This window comes from Macrobrachium rosenbergii, chromosome 24 (assembly GCF_040412425.1).
Source record: "Macrobrachium rosenbergii isolate ZJJX-2024 chromosome 24, ASM4041242v1, whole genome shotgun sequence".
Taxonomy (NCBI): domain Eukaryota; kingdom Metazoa; phylum Arthropoda; class Malacostraca; order Decapoda; family Palaemonidae; genus Macrobrachium; species Macrobrachium rosenbergii.
Genome location: NC_089764.1, coordinates 34,710,169 through 34,736,340, shown reverse-complemented (window position 1 = coordinate 34,736,340; position 26,172 = coordinate 34,710,169). Strand labels below are relative to the sequence as shown.

At 35.7% G+C, this 26,172-nt stretch overlaps 1 protein-coding gene across 1 annotated transcript in view; it reads left to right on the top strand.

Annotated features, from left to right (window-relative positions):
• The window catches only part of LOC136852017 (uncharacterized), a 354,152-nt gene that overhangs the window by 302,055 nt on the left and 25,925 nt on the right, over positions 1-26,172 (top strand). The window contains exons 4-5 of the mRNA XM_067126483.1: positions 5,497-5,711; positions 14,279-14,408. Coding sequence (XP_066982584.1) covers positions 5,497-5,711; positions 14,279-14,408 — 345 coding nt within the window. The remainder of the gene's footprint in view (positions 1-5,496; positions 5,712-14,278; positions 14,409-26,172) is intronic.

Sequence of the window (26,172 nt, the reverse complement as noted above, 5' to 3'; positions counted from 1 at the left end):
ATACAAATAGAAAACAGCATTAAAAAGTAATAGATTCTTTCGACCATAATTAAAGAAAAACAATAGTAAGTTATGCTCTTTCCATACATTCAGTAACTCTAGCCAGTGTCAGTTCATAGATGCTATTCACATTCTGATATTTGTGTGACCCCAAAAGCACTGATAACTTCGTTTACATATGTCGTCGCCATTAACCATTCATTCTAGGCCTATGTGCCTCGCATTAAAGACAATCTCAGCTATCATTGGCTCATCCTTAGGAAGAGCTTTAGTGACAATTGTGAATTTTTCAAAAGAGAAAGAGGCCGTGCATTTTGCATGACAGTGTAACGAAATAATAGAGTTAAGTCCTACCAACTATTGCTAGGTCTTAGAACTGACAGCTCTGTGTTAATCTACTTGCACCGTAAGGATTTTGACTTGATCCCACATATTTCAGACTGCATTTGAAAAAGTTAACTGTTCGTGAGCACAGAGAAATTAGCAGCTTCTCTTCTGTTGTCAAAAGATGCCTCATCCGATAGTTGTTTTGAAAAACAATTGTATGTTCACTTTCGGTGCTTTGTAAATAGATCTTAACTTTGTTTTCTTAAAACCTGTTTTTAACTGAGAGATATAAGGAATTTTTCCTGTGAAATTTTCATTTAGTTGGTCTCTGTTTTTCTTTCTTTTTGTAGTAAGATTATTGTTGGGCAGTTTCTAACGACTGTTCAAAATTAGATTATATTAAGAGCGTTTTAATTAAACTGCATTTCTAAACATGAATTTTCTTTTCGGAAAATAGGTGCCTGAATGGAACAAAAAAAAAATAAAGATTGGTGCAAGAATACAAGAATCGTATAGTTTTTTTCCAAACTTGGACAAAGAAAGGTGTTTGCTAGGCCTGATCGGGCAGGTTTTTGTTACATAGAAATGCCTAGGTTGCTTTGAGACGAATTATTTTCTTGTTATATTGATGTGAATAACGTTTTTACTCGCGTTTTTCTAAGTTGCATTCCTTATGGTGCAGTTTGAAAATGCTTTGAATACTTTACGCGTTAACCTTCATCTTCTTTAGATTTTCTTCAGAAACCCCTGTGTCAACAGCTATTATTATTATTATTTCTTTGGAAAGAATGGCATTTTGTTCGTCCCTCAGATTTTACTGCGCTTTCTCAGCTATCGTATGTTTCATCAATTCAGTAGGTAAATCATAAAGCAGCTGACCAAAGTTCATTTACTATCCCGACGTTTCGGTAATCCAAGCAACCATTTACCAAAGGTGAATGGCACCAGGAGTTAGTGTTGTTTGTTCAAGATTAAGCCAGCAGTTTGCCAGCATGGTTCCTTGCTTCCAGAGCAGTCCGTAACAGATGATGTTTTCTGTAGAGAGAAAAGTTAAGTAAACCTTGGTTTAACCAGACCACTGAGCTGATTAACAGCTCTCCTAGGGCTGGCCCAGAGGATTAGATTTATTGTAAGTGACTAAGAACCAATTGATTACCTAGCAACGGGACCTACAGCTTATTGTGGAGTCAGAACCACGTTATACCGAGAAATGAATTTCTATCACCAGAAATAAACTCCTCTAATTCTTCATTGGCCGGTCGTAGAATCGAACGCGGGCCCAGCAAAGTGCTAGCCGAGAACGATTCCAACCCATCCAATGAGGAACCTTTCTGTAGAGAGAAAAAGTACTGGGGAGCAGAGGGAAATGAAGAAATAGAGAGGCAGGTTTGTGGTACCCATCAGTAGGAGGAAAGTTTAACAACAGAGAGCCGGGTTTAGTTTTAGGGAACAGAAGGAAAGGGAAAAGAATTGCAGGTCGAGAGGTATGACGAGAATCTAAGGAGAAGACTCCGAAGATTTCACTTACTCTGGAAATATGAAAATGAAAGCATGAGAATCGAAAGAACAACTGTTACTGAAAGCAAACAACATATCTGCTTTAGGACAGGATCTCTGGGTGAGGCATGGTTTGACGCGCTCCAACACAGGTTTTCTTGATAAGCTTTCCTATTAGCCTCTCAAAAAGACATGTATCCTCAACTGTGACAGTTAATAACTGTTACTGCCTCTAGGGCATTCTCTCGTCCAACACTTGCTGGAGCCTCCTTTTAGCCTTCTTTGGCTTTCTGACGTCATCCATTCCTTGGCATCAGGCTCTGACTCGTTCTCCAGGAGCGCTTGATAGCACAGGGTCTTCCACAGGCGATCTCGAGAGAGTGTATGCCTGCCAGGGGCAAGAGAACTTCCGCCTGGGCATTTAGTTTGGGTGAAGTAAACGGCTCAGCTTCCAAAAAGCCATATGTGACGATGAAACTGTGAATAAAATCAGGGTCAGAGACAGAGAAGTCTCTCTGGTTTCTTGCCATTGCCGCGCAGTAACTTCCTAAGGGGTTGAAACCATCCTCCATCCTCAGGAATAATTCTGCTGACTTGGAGATGCCTTCACTTAGAGAACTCAGCTGCAACTTGATGCATGGGTTTACAGTGAAAAATCGACCCCTCCTTTGTAAATATAAATATACCATGTATGTATCCCTGGTACCGTTCACCCGTTGACTACTGAAACATTGAGATAATGAGTGGACTTCGGTCAGTTGCTGAATGATTTACCTGGGGAATTGAAGAAACTTATACACAGTTAAGGAGCAGTATGAGCTCAGCGGCCTACCAACTACCACTCTTTTCTACGAAGTATGTCGAAAAGGGATCTTGTTCCAATACATTATTATTATTATCTTTGAAAATAATGGCCGTTAAGAGGTAATAAAACTAAGACAACAGGAAGACTTTACGTGTCCTTAGGAAATGTGATGCATCAGTTAGACGCTGATGAGAAGAAGACTGTAAGACGAACAGAGAGGACTCTATACAAATTGAATGCTGTAGAAACGGCCATTGCTTTCATTGTTACTGCCCTCACAGTATTATCATGATTACTAGTGGTGGTAACAGTAGCAATAATTTTCTTTTAGTTTTCAAAACACTTCAATAGTGATTGGTTGATTTTAAGGAATCGGAGACTAAAGTTATCGGTAGGAATTGTATATTGATTTACTATACAAATAAGTAGGTGAGCATAAAAGTTAGTTATTACAGGAGTATTATCATTAAAGAAGTTAACCAAATGGAGAGATAATATTATACATTTCCACAAAGTTTAACTTGATGTACCTTCTAATACATGTGTGTATACATATTCACATCTACACAAACACACACATACACACACACACACACACACACATATATATATATATATATATATATATATATATATATATATATATATATATATATATATATATATATATATATGAAATTTTTATATACACTCATCAAGCTACAAATGTCGTTTAATACCCAATTCACGCTACTTCGGGAATATCCCCAAGGCGGAATTATCACTGAAGGGGAAATATAAGTGATAAATGATTGGTACCAAAGCGTCTCAAACACTCGACACCTGGCCCTCCAACGACTCCAGTCGACGGTCAAACCACTTAGCCATCAAGAGAGGCTACTTAACTGTCGACTGGAGTCATTGGAGGGTACGGTGTCGAGTGTTCGAAACACTTCGGTAACAATCTATTTATTATAATTTATATATTCCCGCAGTATGGGATATTGAACGACATTTGTAATAGATTACATATAATTTGATATTGAATATATATATACATTTGTATATATAATGATTACATATATATATATATGTATATATATATATATATGTATGTAATCCCCCAAAACATCTAGGGTTGGGGACACTTACCTCCAGAGAGTTGCCAGTGTTTTGGTAGCGATGGCCTTAGGGAACTCTCCCTCTCTCCCACATCAGACCTGGCACCCTTCCTCCCAAGCGTCTCTCTCTCTCTCTCTCTCTCTCTCTCTCTCTCTCTCTCTCTCTCTCTCTGTTCCCATTTCTAAGGAATGTAAATTAAAACCTAGCTTACAATAATAGTTTATTTTGCAAACCCAACATAAGAGAGATTAAATGAAGATATGATGAAAGCAAATAACTGAACCCCTTTTTCCCAAAATGGTACTCAGTCATAAATGATAACAAGTGTGGGGTTAATCCCCATGATCCAAAAACAGTCACTGAATACCACATATTATTTCAAAGTTTCTCTCAAACGTGGTATAAGTCAATTGTCACCAGTTCACTCAGATAGCCATTTGCCATGGCTATATTATGGCTTCCAGTGTCTTCAAAACATCTTTAAATGAACAGAACCGACTCACATTAAAACTAGTACTCATTCGGCACATATCCCCCAAAAATACATATTGATAAGCAATAAAGACATAAACGCTGGAAGTTAAACATCAGAAATTAAACGCTTGGAAAAGTTGGTCGTATTCTAAGTTCACTTGCCATCTCAGCAAAAAGGAAGTCCCGATTCCCGAGTGTTCCCACAGGTCTCTCTCGTTTGGCTCCTCACAAACGAATGTGTAACCTTTCACAAGAGCCCTTCGCGCCTAACAATTTTCACAATGCACAAATTAATGCACACCTCCTTTGGCACACTTAGAAATCCGATTAAAACCCAACAAAAGGTTCTAGAAGGTTCGAACCAAAACGGAGACGGAAAGTTCTGCCTGAAACCGTGTCGCTGATACCTGCTGTATTCCAAAGCAGGTGCCCCGGGTCACATACCTTCCAACTGTGAGATCCCTGCCTAATGCAAGAGTTTGTACGTCTCAGGCACATACACAAATACACCTGCACCATTAAACAAACACACACACACACATATATATATACTGTGTATATATATATATATATATATATATATATATATATATATATATATAATAATGTATATATATATTATATATATATAATATATATATATATATATATATATATATATATATATATATATATATATATATTTATTTATATATGCATGCATAAATATATTTATATTTATAAATATATATAACGTTAAATATATATATATATATATATATATATATATATATATATATATTATATTTTATATTTATATATATATATAAATATATTTATATATTTGCCATAATCTGATAAAACGTTATATATATGGTTCTTCTGCACACACACACATTATGTGTGTATATATATATATGTGTGTGTGTGTGTATGTATGTATGTATATCTGAAGTATGTATGTGTGTGTATACCATGCATGCATGTATGTTTTTGTGCGTGTATTGTGTATTGCATTAATATACATTTAAGTTTTTTTTTTATTTTAGAATCATAGTCCCTAAGAGTTAAAAGTCCTATTTAAAACAGTCCTCTGTACATCGAAATACACATCCACGCTTTTGGTGTTTTCTCACTGTGCTAATTTATTTCGTAGGCCATTGATGTAACTAGTAAATACTAAAAATACGAAAAAATATGTGAGCTCAGACGCGCCACATTGCAAAATACACGAACATTCAACGGATAAAACAGAATCCGTGAACTAGTTTAGAATAAATCCGAACCTTAAGCTCGCCCAATTCCTCTTACAGCCCTTCAGCCCGGCCTGTGCCTGCAAATCACGGGAATCGGAGTGCCAAGAACAGCCTTCAGCGGTGACAAAGTCCGCCTGACCTGCTCGTTCGACCTGCATGGGGACGAACTCTATTCGCTGACTTGGTGGAAGGACGAGATGATGTTCTTCAATTTCGTCCCGAAGAGCGCTCGACCCAAGTCTGTCTACCAAACCCCTGGGATCATTGTAGACGTAGGTATAGGTTTTAACAGTCGCTTTTGTGCAGTAACTTTTTTATAGTTTCCTTTTCTGCTCATTTCAAGTGGTGGGTTAAGTTCGTTTGGTGCCACACGGTCACGTAACAACAGCCTTTGTCATCGATGCAAAAATTAATATTTACTAAACTTTTTTTCTTTTCTTGCCTTTGTAAATGCACTGAATACATTCGCAAATTATGTTGGGTTATTTTTATTTCAGTTTGTTAAGCTTTACATATAATTTATATGGTCAATAAATCTGACGAGGTTGAGCTCAACGTATAATAGAGTCATTGATCGCGTTTTTCAGATTCATGATAAAACTGACTAGTGTGTTATCAGTGATGAAAATAACGCTTCTCCATTTAGTCATTGTAAAAACTATTTATGAGGGATTCAGAAAAGTAGAAAGGACAGTCCCTTCCATTTCCATCAGATGACGAGTTTTTCTCAGTAATTCCTTCTTGAAAACCTTTGGAAGAATCTTGAAGGGTCTGACATTTCTCTCGGGATTTTCAACTCGTTTTACGAGGATTTTTTTTTTCCAATTTTCTGTTTTGTTTGGCATACGAGTATGATTTTATTAATATTAAATCGTATGTCTGTTTGTTTTTTCCGGTATTTCTTCCTATCTTCAAGAGTTTCAGCGCATTTTGAAGTTTAAATACTTGATTATTCATGAGGTACATTAAGAATATTATAATTCCAAGGGCAGGAACTCTGACTTGAAGACTTACCTCTTGCTCACGTTCTGCATCGTCCCCATTAGGGTGACCTCTTGTTTAATATTAGAAAATCATAAGTCGAGTTTTAGTTTCTCGAGCGCAAAACTCTGTCTTCTCGATCACGAAAACACGTCTATTAGTCAAGGTGATTTTTAGTTGGAGTGTGCAAAACATGGTACATAGTTTTTGGAGTGGATTTTGATTCAAAGATTTCTAGAAAATTTGAAAAATTGAAGGCCATTGTCACCTTTAATCTTATTACATCAATTTCCAACGAAAATTATTGTTTGAAAATTCAAGATGGCCGCCAACATGGACATTGATTCATAAAATCTCTGAAATTTCCAAACACCCTGGAAACAGATGGCAGTTGCATTTGATTCACAGTTTTAGAGATGGGTGAAAATAACTTCATCAGTTCTTAGTGACAGGCATTGTTATAAAAAAAACAACACATTTACTCTTAAATTACCAAGATTCATTGACAACAAATGACAAAATGCCTCTAGTTCATAGCAAATGTAACCTTAGTGATCAGTGAATTAAATGTACATTTTCAAAGACAGTCTTTTTTAGAACTCCAAGCTAGTTGTATTGTTTATTGAATCTAAATAAGAAAGTGAATGGTACCGGGTATCCATCAATTTTTCAAATTCACTGAAACCACGTAATTAAGTTGCCTTGCAATTTGGAATAGATTTTTACGCAGTCACCCAGTGACATAGGATTTGTATGAACTGTAAAATGAAATTGGTGGTTAAGGGCTACTTAGCAGAAGTCCATCACAAGACAGGATAACAGAGTGATTCCAGTACAACTGTACTGATATAAACCTTAAACTATGCAATAACAAATATAGTTTAGAAAAATGAATATTGAATTACAAGAAATGTTCGTAGGTGTACAATGACAAATTCAGGAAAACAACAGTGTGGTTATAAAATATACAATGAATATATTGGTATTGGTGATGCTATGTCTGTCAAAACTTCAAACTAATCATTGTCAGCCTCATCTTGTGTCTCGTCATCGGCATTGTCAGGAGTCACAGTTCTTGGATTCAGACAATTATCCTTCCCACCACATTTACAAAACACAACAACCTAGTTGTGATGAAGCACAACTGCATCTCAATGGAGAGCAAGGTTGTGCAGAAGCACGAGAACATTGGATTGATTTCAGGAGTTCTGGTGGAGCTATATCCACATCTTTTGCAATAGTGACTGGCTGGAGACATGAAGTATTCATCTTTTGCCCATCCATGGTTATAAACATCCATAGTCGTTGCTTCCGTGTCAAGAGCTGCTTTCCATATACATGAAAATGTGCTCTCTTCACATTCACCTGCAAGGCCTCTGACGTAGGAGTCTGGGTTACCGATTCAAGTTAATTTGAGGCCAGACTGCAGGACCTTGATCCCTTTTGCCTTGCTAGTACCATGAAACGCTCCGACAGTACCACAACCTGTCGCAGTATGTGCTGTAACCAAATATGGTAGGATGTCACAAGGCTTTTTACTGGCTTCTCCAATATCTACAGATGCTCGGCCAGGACTGGTTGCTTCCATCTGGACCACTGATGTTAATTTCTCTTCATGGTAGAAGTGAATGTAACAGCACAAAGACATCAGTGTCATCACAAACCACTTTGATAGACCTGCTTCCCTTTGCTGCAAGATTCATCACCTGTTGGGGAATTGTGACATCTGCCTCATCATGGGTAGTGGTAAGATCAAGACATTCATGGAAAGACCCATCCTTGACTTCAGTTAGAACAGGGTCTTTTCCTGTTATGATGAGGGATGATGGGGTAGGATTCTGTTGAACTTTCTTGGGAAGTTCCATACAGATAATATCTATAAGTTGCTCCTTGTTCCTGGGCATGGCCAACATACCTGATTGAAGTAGCAGTGGAGTATCCAGTGAGAGCTTTATATTGACGTGTTGTTACTACCAGATGCACATGGGCACACTGAGACACCCTAGCAAGTATATAAGCCATGAACCCATCAACAAAGTCCTTAGCTTGCCCATTTACTTGCCAGTGAATCACCCAAAGGATAGCACAGCTATCAAGCACAATGGCATTTGGCTTCTCAGATATTCTTGATGATACTTCAACTTTTGAGATTCGTCTTCAAAGTGGCCTCCGCTTTGACAATCCTGAGTCGAGGCAGACCATTCTCTTCTTTAAATATGGATTATGGAATAGGGGCCAGTTCATACTTCAACACCTCTTTCACAGAAATGTCCCGACTTGTTGCTAAAGCCATAGCTCTTGCATTGAAATATCCTTCAAGGTTTGATACAAAAGCCCTACGATTTAGAGTTCCACCATTATTAAGATAAACTTTGTAGATATCTGGAGATGACCATATCCTTGTCTTGCCCATTGCCAATTCACTTACTGTCTTCAGAAAAGCCTCTTCAGCTGCCACTTCACTCTCAGCAAAAGATACGCTTCTATACACGATTTTTTTTCGGCAGTCATCACGATAGCGGCCATCTGCAGCATGTAAATCGTTCATTGACCCACTCAGTCTCAGCTGCATATCTCTTCACAATCAAAAAAGCAGTTATCAGCTTGGAAATCCATGGCATCTGGAAAATCACGATTTGTAGGAATTCTAAATTTTCAATTCTTAGATATTGGGTAGTCTAAGGTAATTGTTATACATGTTTGATTTTGCAGGATTTTTCAAATTCAGTACCTCCTATCTTTTGGACTACACACTCAATATCTGAATAAGGGTATTTTTTAGAATTCTGTACATCTTGCACCTACAATTTGTAAAGGTCCTCCAAAGAGAGAACTGCTGCCTCTTTAACAAATCCCTACTGTTTAAAAAGGAAAACTCTTTACTTGGGAAGGATTATGTAGCAATTGCGCAAAAAGACAACTCAAAATATGGCTCATAAAAAGAGAAAAAATCCTACCTTCAAATAGGCATAAGATTCTATGTATATTCTATTCCATAAAGTCAGCAACCCTGGATTTCATTCAACAATGTTTGATACAAACCTGTAAAAGATCAAGAAAACCTTATAACATAATTTATTTTACCTCGCCAACCAGCCTACGCTTTGACTAGGTCTATATTTCTTAGATAAGCATCCAGTATGGCAGCCATCTTGAACTTCCAAAGGGATTTCATGAACCATCTTCAATGGTAGCAGCCATCTTGGATTTTTAAACAGTGATGTCAGTCACTGAATATGCATATCAGACAAATGTAATTCATAAAAATATTAAGTAAGTGATATTTGCCCCTTTTTTGCAATTAAACTGGCAGTTTTGAGAGATTTCCTAAACTAGTATATCTAATGGCGGCCATCTTGAATACTTCAATTTCCCCTAATGGCGGCCATCTTGAATATTTCAATTTCCCTTAGGGTGCAAAGGTGGCGCCCATCAGAATCTTCTTCTGGGGCATCTGAAGAGTCCAAATCCATTCCGAACAACTATGCGTCATATAATGCACACCTCGGCTAAAATTCGGGACTTGACACCCGACACCTGGACTATAACTATATATATATATACATATATATATATATATATATATATATATATATATATATATATATATATATATATATATATATATATATATATATATATATATATGTATGTCTGCCGTATCTTTACAAGATGACACAAGACGATCCATTGAGCAGTAAAGTTTAACGATCAGGACTTCGCGCATTTTATTAGAGCCTTCGAGTCGGCGGCAGTCAGTAACGTCCGGGCGGTCACAGACGTCCCGCGGTATGCGTTGGCTCATGCAAATGGCGTATATTCTCGATGGATTGCATTTCCTCAGCAGGAATCCATTTCTTGAGCTTCCGCCGAGAGGGAAGCGTGACGTCTTGTACTCAGTGTCAGAGGGGTGTCTGGTCTACAATGGCAGAGGATTGCACCTCTCCCTGACGCCCGCTTGTTCTCTCTCTCTCTCTCTCTCTCTCTCTCTCTCTCTCTCTCTCTCTCTCTCTCTCTCTCTCTCTCTGCGAAAAAGCCAGCTCGCGCCCGCGTGTATGTGCTTTCATGTACCAGGATTATGTAGGGCGTTATGCCGCGATACCCTCATTTTTTGCCATATTACAACGTAATTTTCACCGGGAGTCGAGCGCCGTTACTCCCCTGAAATGCATTGCGGCAGCTCAGTGAACATCAAATGCATGCATTTTGTACATTTTTATTAACTGTTTTATGAGCAACATTGATTGTTGCATTTGGTACCAAATGGAATATTTTCACATTCATGAATAGTGAAAGGCTTCCCATGATAGCCACTGAAACACCTCTTGTGTGATGCAAAACCTACAAATCAACTCGTAATTTATTGGATTCATTTGCAAGGGGAATATGATGGAAAGGCCAAGGGAGGAACGTCACGGAATGGGCTACAGGAACTCACGTGCCTATTACACACACACACACACACACACACACACACATATATATATATATATATTGTCACGATGCATACCAAGTACCTGGTTATGACACAACTAATCACAAAATTCAAAAACTTACCTCACTTCAGCCAGATACTACCTGAACTCTCATAACAATAAGAATTATGACTGAGTATTCTAAATGTAACAGAGATCCCTTAAAAAGCTTATTAATCATTTGAAAAATCAAACTAAGTTTATCAAGATTCGTGTGAGGTATCCACTATTAAACAAGAAATATTCTAAAGTAAAAGGGCATCCCTCCATCAAACAACTTTAACTGTTTCCCTGGTCTTAATTCACTTCAGCAAAACTAAATTAATAAAACATGTTTATCACTTTGCCTTATGCACACAATTAATCCTATTCAGTGGTGATCAATAAATGAAACACTGTTTTTAAAAATTTTAAATACAAAAATTTATTGTTAAATTCAGAATTTATAATTAGAATTCACAATTCTGAAAAATTTACTATTACTTGAAAACACTCACAAAATTTAATTAATTCTTGAGTTAAATTATTAAACAAAATTAAATCACAAAACTTTAATTTATTAAGAAATTAAATTAATCAAGCAAAATTTAAACTATCAAGAATTATTCAAGATTTGAAAAGAAAATCTTAATAAATGAAAATTAAATCAAGCATGCAATGTTAAATCATCTAGAAATATTTTAAATGCTATGTAAATAAATGTTAAATCGCAAAAAAAAAATCAAGAGATTGCAAACACAAGAACACACAAAATTGCACAAAAGATTTATCAATAACAATTTCACTAAGGCAAAAATTTCCCTAGTATACCTATTATACCATGGTAATAATAAGTAAAATTCACTTTCCCTTACACAAGCTTGTGAAAACCTTTGTAAAATCCCAGAATATGCAGCTGCTTGGATTCACAAAACACACTTTTTATCAGGCGCTGTTACAAATTGAATAATTTTACTAAATTCAGATCTCAAAAGCTACATTTAATACCAGAGACTGCAAATATATTATGTTAATATTACTCTCTTTTTAAGAAATACAGTGAGAGAGAGGGAACCAAACTGATCGGTCTCGAAAATCAGAATGAATAAAAATTAATCTGAGGATTCCAGTAGCACATGAAATACTCAAGTGACGTCATTAAGGCACTTTGGGTGCGAGAAACAAAAAGAAAGTTCTAGAACAAGGAAGATGACGTCACTTCCGGCAAAATGTTTTGAACACAATCGGGACAATATATGACGCAACTGCCATGTGGTTCTGTGCAGTACTTGTCCATATCTTTCAAAAGGGCATACGTGACCAGAGTCATGTATGTAACATTACAAAACCTTCGTCTTTTTCTCGTATGAGACAAAGCTTTTACAGAAATCTTTACATGATCAAACAGATGGCAATTGTTATTCCCGACATGTCAACACGTGAATTAAAACAAAGTGCTCTTTTATCCGAACTGATGACAACTGGAGTGAAACAGACCCTTTGCTTGATCTAAACTTGAATCTCTCTCTTCTGCTACTACGCTTTTATCAAGAAAGATGTTATTAATTCTGAGTTACGTTGTTAACTGATCTAAATCACTAAGTCTCTTGAGATCTGATACTACTACATATGATGTTTCAACAATCATTATCATTACACATAATACATGGTAAATAGAAGAGGAAATATGTCAAAATTATAGGAGGATATACATATTACAAGGCAACATCATAAATATATACATATATATATATATATATATATATATATATATATATATATATATATATATATATATATATATATATATATATATTATTCTGACAAGGAAGAGTGTGTGTGTGAATCAAGTATGGTTATGAAACAGGTGTGTGAGAAGTGTGAAAGTAAAGAGAAAAGGCTGTCTGTGGCAGGCACGGACCTGGAGAAATCTTGAGATAGAAATGATAAAAGACAGTATGGAGGGTGCTGAGGCTGCATGGTATATAGAGAAGGCCAGTTGCTGAGAGCGATAAGTTTTCATGATGAAAGTGAAAAACGACTGGTTTGGTGAGACAATGATGTGTTGCCTCTATGTCTGTTTAATATCTCAGTGACTGGATTGATGGGAAAAGTCAGAATTTCGTTAGATGCAGACGCAAAGCTGTGGGATAGGGTGTGACGTGGATGGAGTATTAATTGATTTCCGCAGATGTTACAGTACTAACTGGGAATAGTGTAAAAAAACTGCAGAGATTAGTGAAAGAATTTGAAAGCGTATGTAGGAGGAGATAGGTGAAAATGAACTTTAGCAAGAGCAAGGTTATGAAGGTAAATTAGATTCACGAAGATAGAGCATTGATCATTAATATAGTGGGTGAGAGAAAGGCAGCGATTTATTATTATAATTGTTTAGGGGTAAATATTTTTTATGATGGTAGAATGAGAGAGGATGTTACTTAAAAAGTAAATAAAGCAAGTAAGGTATCGTAATGTGTACAGAAGATTGGGAATAAATTCTGTGTTGTTGAAGGTATGTATTTATATATATTTATGTCAGTGTGGAGAAAAAAAGAGATGTGCTCTTGCTTATGTTTTCATTGCTAATTCTTAAAAAGGACCCCAAGCATATTAGTGCCATGGCGAATCCTAGTTCTTAATTATGATCAGGTGGGTTTAAACTTTAAGATATTTTATTTATTAAATGACGAATCATTACAACAGAGGTTACAAAGGATTGCTACCCATATTCCCTCACCTGTTTAAATGTTGGGTCAACACCTGGTAACCTCATGTTTACAAATGGCAACCGTTATGAAAACCCTGTTTAAATGTTGGGTCAACACCTGGTAACCTCATGTTTACAAATGGCAACCGTTATGAAAAAAAAAACTTGGCATCCAATTATCCACTGATCATTTATTAGCAGCTAAATTCCATCTTGGTTGAAAGTTTGTTGATGACGCTTTATATAAAAAAAGTCTCTAAATCCGTCTACCTCCATTTAAGCTCCTCTCTTTTGAGACTGACTTACAATCACTGAGCATTTAAGTTGGTCCGCAATGTTGTCACAGCAGTTTTTCGTGCTGCGATCGTCTCCGAATTCAATTTTTGTTATACTCGCATAAGTGGGCGTAGATATGGATCATATCTAAATATAAGCGGTATAAAACTATTTTTTTCGTGAGTAGGAAATATTTATAATTTATAAACTTTCGTGTCCAAAAAAATTAATGACTTTTGTCATTTCTGATCGATTAAAACTATTTATGGTAAATAAAGTTACTGATACGTGTAGGCGAGATCACATTTAGGTTTATAAGTAGATTTTCACATTAAATCTAACATATTATTATTATTATTATTATTATTATTATTATTATTATTATTATTATTATTATATTATTATTCCTTTTGCCTTCCAGGAACAAAGATCAAATCTGCACGAAGTCATCCTTTCGCGCGTTGATCATCGAGCATCTGGCAAGCTCAAGTGTGAGGTATTGGCCGAGAGTTTCGAACAAGACACCATGGTTAAGAATATGACGGTAATAGGTAAGAATATGACGTTAATAGGTAAGAATATGGCGGTAATAGGTAAGAATATGACGTTAATAGGTAAGAATATGACGTTAATAGGTAAGAATATGGCGGTAATAGGTAAGAATATGACGTTAATAGGTAAGAATATGGCGGTAATAGGTAAGAATATGACGTTAATAGGTAAGAATATGGCGGTAATAGGTAAGAATATGACGGTAATAGGTAAGAATATGACGTTAATAGGTAAGAATATGACGTTAATAGGTAAGAATATGGCGGTAATAAAGAATATGACGTTAATAGGTAAGAATATGGCGGTAATAGGTAAGAATATGACGTTAATAGGTAAGAATATGACGTTAATAGGTAAGAATATGGCGGTAATAGGTAAGAATATGACGGTAATAGGTAAGAATATGACGTTAATAGGTAAGAATATGGCGGTAATAGGTAAGAATATGACGGTAATAGGTCAGAATATGACGTTAATAGGTAAGAATATGGCGGTAATAGGTAAGAATATGACGTTAATAGGTAATAGAAGAATATGGCGGTAATAGGTAAGAATATGACGTTAATAGGTAAGAATATGGCGGTAATAGGTAAGAATATGACGTTAATAGGTAAGAATATGACGTTAATAGGTAAGAATATGGCGGTGATAGGTAAGAATATGACGGTAATAGGTCAGAATATGACGTTAATAGGTAAGAATATGGCGGTAATAGGTAAGAATATGACGTTAATAGGTAAGAATATGGCGGTAATAGGTAAGAATAGGACGGTAATAGGTCAGAATATGGCGGTAATAGGTAAGAATATGACGTTAATAGGTAAGAATATGACGTTAATAGGTAAGAATATGGCGGTAATAGGTAAGAATAACGGTAATGAAGAATATGACGTTAATAGGTAAGAATATGGCGGTAATAGGTAAGAATATGACGGTAATAGGTCAAGAATATGACGTTAATAGGTAAGAATATGGCGGTAATAGGTAAGAATATGACGTTAATAGGTAAGAATATGACGTTAATAGGTAAGAATATGGCGGTAATAGGTAAGAATATGACGTTAATAGGTAAGAATATGGCGGTAATAGGTAAGAATATGACGTTAATAGGTAAGAATATGACGTTAATAGGTAATATGACGGTAATAGGTAAGAATATGACGGTAATAGGTCAGAATATGACGTTAATAGGTAAGAATATGGCGGTAATAGGTAAGAATATGACGTTAATAGGTAAGAATATGGCGTTAATAGGTAAGAATATGACGGGTAATATGGTGGTAATAGGTAAGAATATGACGTTAATAGGTAAGAATATGGCGGTAATAGGTAAGAATATGACGTTAATAGGTAAGAATATGGCGGTAATAGGTAAGAATATGACGGTAATAGGTAAGAATATGGCGGTAATAGGGGTAATAGCTAAGAATAGGACGGTAATAGGTAAGAATATGGCGGTAATAGGTAATATGACGTTAATAGAATATGGCGGTAATAGGTAAGAATATGACGGTAATAGGTAAGAATATGGCGGTAATGGGTAAGAATATGACGTTAATAGGTAAGAATATGACAGTAATAGGTAAGAATATGGCGGTAATAGACGGTAATAGGTAAGAATATAAACGGTAATAGGTAAGAATATGGCGGTAATAGGTAAGAATATGATGGTAATAGGTAAGAATATGGCGGTAATAGGTAAGAATATGATGGTAATAGGTAAGGATATGGCGGTAATAGGTAAGAATATGACGGTAATAGGTAAGAATATGGCGGTAATAGGTAAGGATATGGCGGTAATAGGTAAGAATATGACGGTGATAGGTCAGAATATGGCGGTAATAGGTAAGAATATGGCGGCAATAGTTAATATGGCGATAATAGGTAAGAATATGACGGTAATAGGTAAGAATATGGCGGTAATAGGTAAGAATATGACGGTAATAGGTAAGAATATGACGGTAATAGGTAAGAAACAGAATAACTGGAAATAATCTTATGCCTTGTATTTTAATATATGTCGCAATGGGAGTGAACATACGCTCAATACGTAAACGCTGTGTACATCCATATTTTTTTTTTTTTTTTTGGTGAGTAACTTTCAGTGCCACTGCCAGCTCGGGCCCAGCCTCCATGAGATACCCCTGTACCCTCTAGGGTCGGGGCAAGGACCGGTCATAAAGTATGAATTCGTGTTAATGGCAGCAGCAGTCTGATCCCTTTTTCCAACTGACATATTCATTATCAAGTTTTACACTTATTTTCTGGTCAGCTAGATTACTGATCACATACTACTCATCCATGTTATTAATGATAATCATTTTGCTCTGCATAGTCCACACGTAACATCCACATGTAGTAATTTACCTGGTATTTAGACAAAGGCTCGAAATAAACTGCTGAGTATCAGGGATAGATATTTATTTGAACTCTTCACAGACAGAACCGATTGCATAACATATAATGATGTTTTTACCAGAATTAAAATGGACATTTGATCAGCATCGCGAACTGTCAGGAACGAACAAAACACTAAAAAAAAAAAATAACATCACTTCTTTCTACCTTGATGAAGAATTTAATACATAAGTTGCATTTTATGTTGTTAAGGAAGGAGTATAATAGTCATATTAAATATAGGGCATGTGAATTGATACGTATTAAGTGGTCCGACAGGGAGGTCTTGTGTGAAGAGATGCTCCATTAATATGTCTAGGTTGACAGTGCAACTTATAATGACACTACATTCAAAATTTGGCGAAGGAAAAACTGAAAAGGCTTTTGACAATCACAAAAATATTCAGGAGCTTGAGTTAAGCACCCTATGAAAATACGAACGTTTCGTAAGGGCTTGTATCATATAAGATTTATAAGTCATATGCACAAAAAAGTTAAGTATATCTTAGTTTAACCAGACCACTGAGCTGGTTAACAGATCTCCTAGGGCTGGCCCAAAGGATTAGACTTATCCAAACACTAATCTGTATCATGATATTACTCTACGGAACTTCCCTCTAAAGCGTTTTATATAATCCTGAGAAAAAAACACCTATAAACCCATTTTTCACGTTGCAGATTGTTCGCACTTATTTTTTTACCAACGTATTTTCGTTATTTTTTTGGAATATGTAAGTAAATATATATTAACTGGTAAGGAGACGTCTGCGCCAATCAGCTAATAGTACTACTACTTAAGTACATAAACAAAAGCGGCGTTGCCATTTACAATGTCTCGTGAACTATAGGGGTAAAAGAAATCTCTTCCCCGACTGTACCAAAAGTTGCCAACTAATGTTTTTTTTTGCATGCAGATGCTGCCTTTCACTTTTTTGCATCGTAAATTGTTGCTGTTCTCTGTAGGTAATAATTTGGTAATAAACCTCATAGGCAGAGATAGATTTCACTCCATAGTGCTTGAGTGATGCCTTGAGAGAGAGAGAGAGAGAGAGTGAGTTTGGTGGTGGTTTCTGCCGGCTGAAATCGTTGCGTTAAGCCACTACTATGCATATGCGGAGTCATCTTCACTTACTATGGAAAGAAATTATCAATTTAGTTTTTCAGTGTAGATTTTGTCGAAGTAATAAACAATTATATTAACTATTAACATAAATTATAATCGAAATTCACATATATTCTCATCAAAAATTGATGTTATAGAGGATTCATTGTTACAGGTTAATCATACTTCTGGCAACGCCAGAAGAAAAGGTGAAGTGTCACGTGAAAAATGAAAATAAACCCAGAAAACTGAAGGAAAAGGTGACATAAAAACGAAAATTTAATTTGTTTTGTATGTGTTTGTATGTCTGTCACAGGGTAGGGGCTTGACTTTGAGTTCAAAACCTTTCTGGGGTGAAATTTTTTCTGGGCTTTTCAAGCAGTTCGGATTTCTATAGTGGACAAATAAATATGCAAACAATCACTTTTGTATATAGATATGTATGTGTATATATATGTATAGGTATAAATATATGTATATATACATTTTTGTGTGTATATACTCGTATATACTATATATATATATATATTTATATATGAAAATACACGTTAAATGTATTGTATACAAGCATACACAAGTTTCTCGAAAGCTCGAAGCTGTAAATGGAGGCATTAACAGCCTTACCAATTAGGAGCATAAATAACAGAAGTAATAACCTGCTCCAAAACATACACTGTTTGATATGCTGGTGTATAAAAATAATTACAGATAAATATTGCAATGATGACATCAAAATGTATATTCAATATCAATGATGTTGATAGCTTTTTAATTGCATTATCCTAGTATGAAAATTTAACACACTTGATTGAATTTAACCAAATTAACCTCTTATAATCACATTCATGGGATGGAATAAATTGCACCAAAAATGAGTTCCACGGCAAAATTACTTACTGGGAAAACATTCCGCTTGTCCTGAAAGCAGTTGCCATTGTAGTAGAAGAATGGCTGCTGCTGTCAAATTCCAAAATAGCCCCGGAAATGTAATTTAGTGGTGTAATTGAATGTTAAGTACAACGTAAACACTCCAACCTTGATATCTTAGTTTTTTTGATGTTCACGGAAAATAAATACAAAACATCTACCAATAATATCTACCTTACGAAGTGTTGACGGTATTTTAAGATGAGATTAAGTACTGCTAAGTGAATGACTGTCTATTATTTTTATATATAATGCATCTGATTTTGTGATCTTGGACATAGGTGGCACTAAATATGAAAATCCTTATTTCGTTTAATTAAGAGGTCAGGTAATTAGCCAGTGTCAACACACAAAGAAATGGAAAATTGAGCATTTCAAAAGTTTGAGCAGGGATATATGATAATATGTCAACGTATTATATCCCAGTAAAGAGATTCCTAGGCTACTCATAACAGCAACGTTTTACCTGTGGGTACAATGCTTCTTTCAAATTCAAAATTTCATTTTACTGAGGTGCCATTTCCACCTCAAAAATTTTCAGCTGTATGTCCCTGATTATTTTTTGTTTAATTAACAGGATATGAATAAAACAAATGAAGGCTGAAAAGTTTTTTCTCAGCAATGACTTAAACATGTTTGAACTTAACGGGTGGCGACGGACTTTCCTTAAAACAAATAAATTTAAAAACCAGAGTTTATGTTCAACTTGATTATATATATATATATATATATATATATATATATATATATATATATATATATATATATATATATATATATGTGTGTGTGTGTGTGTGTGTGTGTGTGAATGTTTGTACATTAGTTTGGTTTCTATAGAAATCCAAACTGCTTGACAGACCCAGACGAAATTTTGCACACGGCCTCTATGTCACCCCAGAAAGGTTTTCATTCAAAATGAAACCCCTATCCCGTGACAGACACACAAACACAGACAAAAAAATGTAATTTTCGTTTTAACATCACCTTTTCCTTCAGTTGTCTGGGTTTATTCTCATTTTTCACCTGACACTCCACCTTTATTTTTCCCAGAGCTGCCAAACGTATGATTAACCTATACAATAAATTCAAATCCCCTATAACATAAATTTTTGACCTGAATTTACATGAAATTTTATCAAAATTTATGAGATTTATTAATATAATTGTTTATTACCTCAAGAAAATCAACATAGAAAACCTGTATCAGTTTAAATGAGGTTTACAATCCTTGCCATGGTGAAAAGTAACAGACCAAATGCTTCTGTAATAGACACACCTTATTAAAAAATTGCTTGCAACGCAATTACCAGCTTTTTCAGGTTTTACTTTAAGCCAAACGTGTCTTAATCATACCTTGCCACTAAAATACAAATTCTTTAAGTACCCTGTGGTATTACCATTATCATATCTGACTACTTAATCCACACATAAAACTTCGTAGTTTTGGGCACAACTTTGGAGATCAAGGAATAATTCATCAACGAGAAGAAACAAATCCATCGGCATCCGCGCATGCGTATTATTAGCAGACTAAATGCTTCTGCGATAAGACTACCCCCCACTAAAAAATTACTTGTGACGAAAATACTACATTTTTTTTCAGTGTCCATCTTAAGCCAAACGTATCTTAATTGTTACCTTGCCAATAAAATAGAAATTCTTTAGTACCTTGAGGTATTACCATTATCATATCTAAGTACTTAATCCTCTAAAAAATCACCATTTATCGACAATTTCTATAGTAGACAGTTCGGACTTCGGCCTACACTTTCCCTTAGAAACGTCAAAGGAAACTGAGACGCGTTCAGTTCATTCGTTACTTCCTTGTTTTTACCTTTGGAATGATATTTATCCATTTCTATCTTTTATCAACGCCTATTTATTCAAAACAATAAATACCGATTGCCTAATATTGCTCCAAGAAGGGAAAGATTTTGTTTGATTCATGCTACGTTATTGTACGAATTGATCAAGTTTATAGATGCCTTACGTGTAACTTTATACAGAATTCTACATAACCCTTATTGGACGGATTGAGCCTCAGTGTGAAGTAAAACAGGTTTGGGGAGGTGGACAGATTGAGCCTCATTGTGAAGTAAAACAGGTTTTGGGAGGTGGACGGATTGAGCCTCAGTGTGAAACAGAATTACGCACCACTGTTATGGTAATAATGGTTCGAAACAGAGGTGCCAATGCTTCTATATGCTATAAATTCACTAATAGCAACTTTTATACAGACGTGAGAGTTAGGCCAGTATCAGTAATGCTTGTGACTTCAAGGGGGAAAGTACTGCATCTCTCTCTCACATGAGTCTTTTTGTAAATTTGCTTGTAAATATACAAAGGGGTTGCTGTTGTTTTTTATTTTTGTCTTTTACAATAGTATGTCGGTTGTAAATGTAATTTTACAAAGAAAATTGCAAAGAAATATTAGAAAAAGCATGTAAAAGTAAAAAAAAGTTACTGAATCTTCCCTCTTGTAAATGTACGTGAATATTTTTCAACAAATATGCAAAAAATTTTTACTGCTTTTATTTCTTATCGGTTTCGATATTGTGTGAGCAGTAATAATAATTTTACAAAATACAGTAAGTTTATTTATTAGAAAAAACATATATAAGTTGGTAAATTTTACAATTGCATTGTAAATGAGGCCCCACAAGGGGTTGTAAATATCATTTTCAACTTCTCGTGGAAGGTAGGGAAAATTTTTAGAAGTTTTTCCAGTTTTTTATGAACTGGACAGTGAAGTTTACTTTCATTATAGTAACATATATAAAAAGACATCACTTGCCTAGACCTATAACAAATCGTCTGTATCACATGGAAATATTGTTTTAGATTTTTGTTGTACGAATTGGACTTATTAAGGTCTACAAATAGCACTGAAGGGATTAACAGTGAAATGAACAAGCCTATATATAATTTATTCACATTCTGATCAGAGCATCTGCGATGCTTCCCAGATGAAATGCAACGGCAAACTTCGTGAAATTGGCGCTAACCTGTCAGTTGGTCGGAAGATATTTTGGTAATACCATCAGTTTATCTATTCTGGTGAGTGGACTGTCTCTGCCCACAAACTGTTGTCTACACGTAAGTTTTAACGGCAGTTTCGATGAACTGACAGAAGAAATGACAGGAAAACTTCGGGTGTTAGGGAGGAGAAGGTGAGAGAGAGAGAGAGAGATAGTTTATCGAAAGTCATTCAGTTTTTTCAGGGCAGCGCCGGGTTGGTCAGCTAATATATATATATATATATATATATATATATATATATATATATATATATATATATATATATATATATATATATGTGTGTGTGTGTGTATATATATATATATATATATATGTGTGTGTATATATATATATATATATATATATATATATATATATATATATATATATATATATATATATATATATATATATATATATATATGTATTTATATATATTGTGGTCATACCGAGTGTAGTTCAATAGTTTTAGGTATGATTTTGTTTGAAATGCAAGCAGTGAAATAATGGTTACTGCTTTGATGTGGTAGGACCTGACGTGGCAATTAAATAATCAAGTTTTGGCATAGATATGTCTGCGAAGTTGTGAAAAGATTTGACAACAAGGGTTTTTATCTGCTGATATGAATAATAACAAGACTCTTTCCTGAAAACCTCCATATAGGTTATTTACTGTAAATCATATAAAATTTTTATATTCTAAAAAGGACAGTTTTAATGAAGCTTGCGTGAATTAGATGGATACCCAATTTCGAAGCAAAACTTTTAGTAACCACTAAAAAACGCGTCGTTAGCAAAAAAAAAAAAAAAAAAAAAAATGATGCTTATGGCGAAACGACATCATGTTTTGGATTCTGTTTGGATAAAACGATCCAATTAGGTCGCAACGTGACCGACCTTAGCAATTACGTCGTATGAAAATGCAGTAAGTCCAGTCACCCATATTTTTTTGCAGAACGGAACGCGCGCACTCTTCCGCCTGGGTTGGTTCCCACCAGATGTTAATATTTTCATTTCAGAATGATAACGGATTTTGAGGAAAAGTTTTGCCCCAATTTCAGAATCAGTGTGTGGATCCTAAAAAGCGGTTTCGAGCATGAACCAACGGAAAATGGCGCGTCTCAATACCACCATTATAATACGATCTTAGTAAAGTTCTTTAAACATTAGTCAAAGTGAAATGTTGTCCGTCAGTCAGAGCTCCCATACATTCCACAGAGATTGATTTCGAGCCTGATCCTGTTAGTAATGTGGTCCGCATATCAGCTGTTTTCATACCAAAGTAAATTGGTTCCTAGCATGAGTTGATATAAAATGGCTTCCAAATATTAATTACTATATGAACCTAAGAAATTGGTTTTGGATTTGAACCACAGCGAAATATTGTCCAAAGGTTGCACGCTTCCGTGATGCTCTGTGAAGTGCTTTTGAGCAAGGTCTACAGAACTAGGCCTTGCTTTTGAGCATGATCCGCTGGAAAATGTTGTCTCGAAGTCCACACCATTAAACGAACCCGCAAAAGTAGTTTCAGACCTTTGCTGAAGTAATATTTCCCAAAGTCAGCGTTACGGTATCTGTTACAGAGAGCTGAAGAAGTTTTAACTAAACAATTACAGGTCAGTCTCCATCCTTTCGGAGTTCTTCATTGGAGGGGTGGGTAGAGCTCTCGGCTAGCACGCTGTTGGCCCAGCGTTCGACTCTCCGACCGGCCAATGAAGAATTAGAGGAATTTATTTCTGGTGATAGGAATTTATTTCTCGTCATAATGTGGTTCAGATTCCACAATAAGTTGTAGGTCAAGTTGATAGTTAACCAGTTGGTTCTTAGCCACGCCAAATAAATCTAATCCTTCGGGCCAGCCCTAGGAGAGCTGTTAATCAGCTCAGTGGTCTGGTTAAACTAAGTATATATAGGCCTACTTAACTTTTTTCCATCTTTTCGGTGTTCTCGAAGGCTGTTGATAAGCTGGCCTTAAAGTACTTAGTTGAATACCTTGACAGCTAGTAATCCTTACAGGCTGCAGTTAGGTTCGTGTCACATGGTGGGTCAACTTCCATCCCTCTGGTGCTCTTGAAGGCTATTGAAAGACTGAACGACCTTGAATCTACTAAGGACTCAGAACCGATGAAACACGGTTTTTCGGCAATGCCTTTTTTGTAAAAGCATCAGATAAAGGTGAAAGTTGGCAAGTGTATATTTTATAACCCTACCTAATTTTTGCAAGTATTATTTAGTACCAAAGTTCAATAGTTCTGGTAATTATCAGAGTAAAAGTGCGTTTCCTATGCCAGGGCCATCAAAAACACAATTAAGGGTTTTGAACACAATAGTGACGTTAACTTATGACGTCATGAGGCTCCACCCACGGTGAAGAGAAGTTTTCATATGGGGAAAACGTCTCTTCACTGTGGTTCTGCCCACTTGCTGATGACATATTCACTAATTAATATTAGTACCCATCCCAGGCTTCAGCATTACCAGTGATGGCAAGCAGGATTTGTCATCGTCCCCTTGATTGCATTTTCATTCTCAATAACTTTATTATTATTATTATTATTATTATTATTATTATTATTATTATTATTATTATTATTATTATTATTATTATTATTATTATTTTGTGGAGGTTTCATCACAACTTCCACAGCAGTTGATGCGACTAAGTTGTTAGCTTGGAATTCTTCCATTTTCTTGGTATTCGTATTGTTTCTACTTTACAAATAATTCAGCGCATGTAATTCATCCACATAATGAACCGGTCTATAGCTCATTTGTTAGATCTACATCTATTCAGGGCGGGAATACAAAAAGGCAATCCGTTTTGTTTTACCTCAGGCTTCGACACTATAGCCTTCTATTTGCAGCAAGTCAGGAGCGGTTACTAGAAGTAGAATCCAAATGAAAAGCAGTGATACCTCATTCCCCTCAATTGTTGGAGGTGTAAAGGTAAACGCCATTGTTTTATTTCGGTTACTGCAACCAATGGCTATTTTTCTTTACTTTTTTTTTTTATTTATACCATACAGCACCCTAAACAGCGCTCGTATACTCGCTACAGATAAAATGTAAGGGTAGGAGTCAAGATTTTGAGGGCAGGCTATTATTTACCTACGTAATACCAGTCATATGTAACACAATTTATATCGATATGCATGGAAAGGAAAATATATTGGAATCAGTTTGAATGAGGAACATATTGTTATAATCACTGCGTTTTAATATGTTTTAGATATACAAATAAAACGTCTAACACTTTACATAATTTATGTATAAAATGTCTTCATCGTCACTCTCGAGGAAGACGTCATCTTGGCTAGCGATGTCAATGATGAGTGGTTCCCGAATCCACACTGTCATGGATATTGTCTAGCAGCTCTTGCCCACACTTCTGTGGTGGCCAAGCAACTAGTACCCACAATAGAAATAATTACCTATCACGCTATAGTAAACCTTGCCACGGGTCTTCTCGCTTCTATACAAAGTGGCAAACTGTAGCACAAATGCAGTCTTGCAACCAAGGGGGCAATTCCATATCCTGCTGGCCATTATCGAATTTGTTGAAGCCTAGACTGTAAGCATAGCCATTCGCCGCCAACCTGTTGGATGGGCGGAGCCTCATGACGTCATATGTTTGCATCACGAATTGTTTTAGGTTCCTCGTCTGTGATTTTCTCGGTTCCGGCATCGGCGACTTCATTTTACTCTATAAATATCAAAACTATCGAACTTGGGTACTAAATAATACTTGCAAAAATTAGGTAAGGTTATAAAATATACACTTGCCAACTTTCATCTTTATCCGATGCTTTGATAAAAAGTTGTTGCCGAAAAACCGTGTTTCATCGGCTCTGAATCCCTTTAGTAAACACTTGGTTTCTGAGTGAAAGTCAGTTCTTCCAGGAATCAGCTACATAACTGTGAAACCCTTTTAGATCAAACCACCTGCATCCATGACAACTTTTAACAAGGGGTATAAATTGAAACTTATTCAAATTGTTGGATCTGTGAACAATTATGCGAGACCCTTTGTACTGTAGATGTTCGAAGCTACATTGTAGATTTTATTCACAGTATTTTAAACGATCATCGCTAGAGACTTGCCATAGTGTTTTAAGAAAGCAAGACCTAACTTTTTACAATGGATATTTACGATCCATTGTTAGCGGTGAAAAGAAGATATTATCTATAAACAATGGAATTCTTGTACTAGTTATTGTCTATTTCACATACGGAATGAAGTTGCAGTTACGCCTGCGTAACACTGAACGTGTTATTCCGAATGGCCGACAACGCTGCGTTTTAGCTTTTCGACTCCAAGC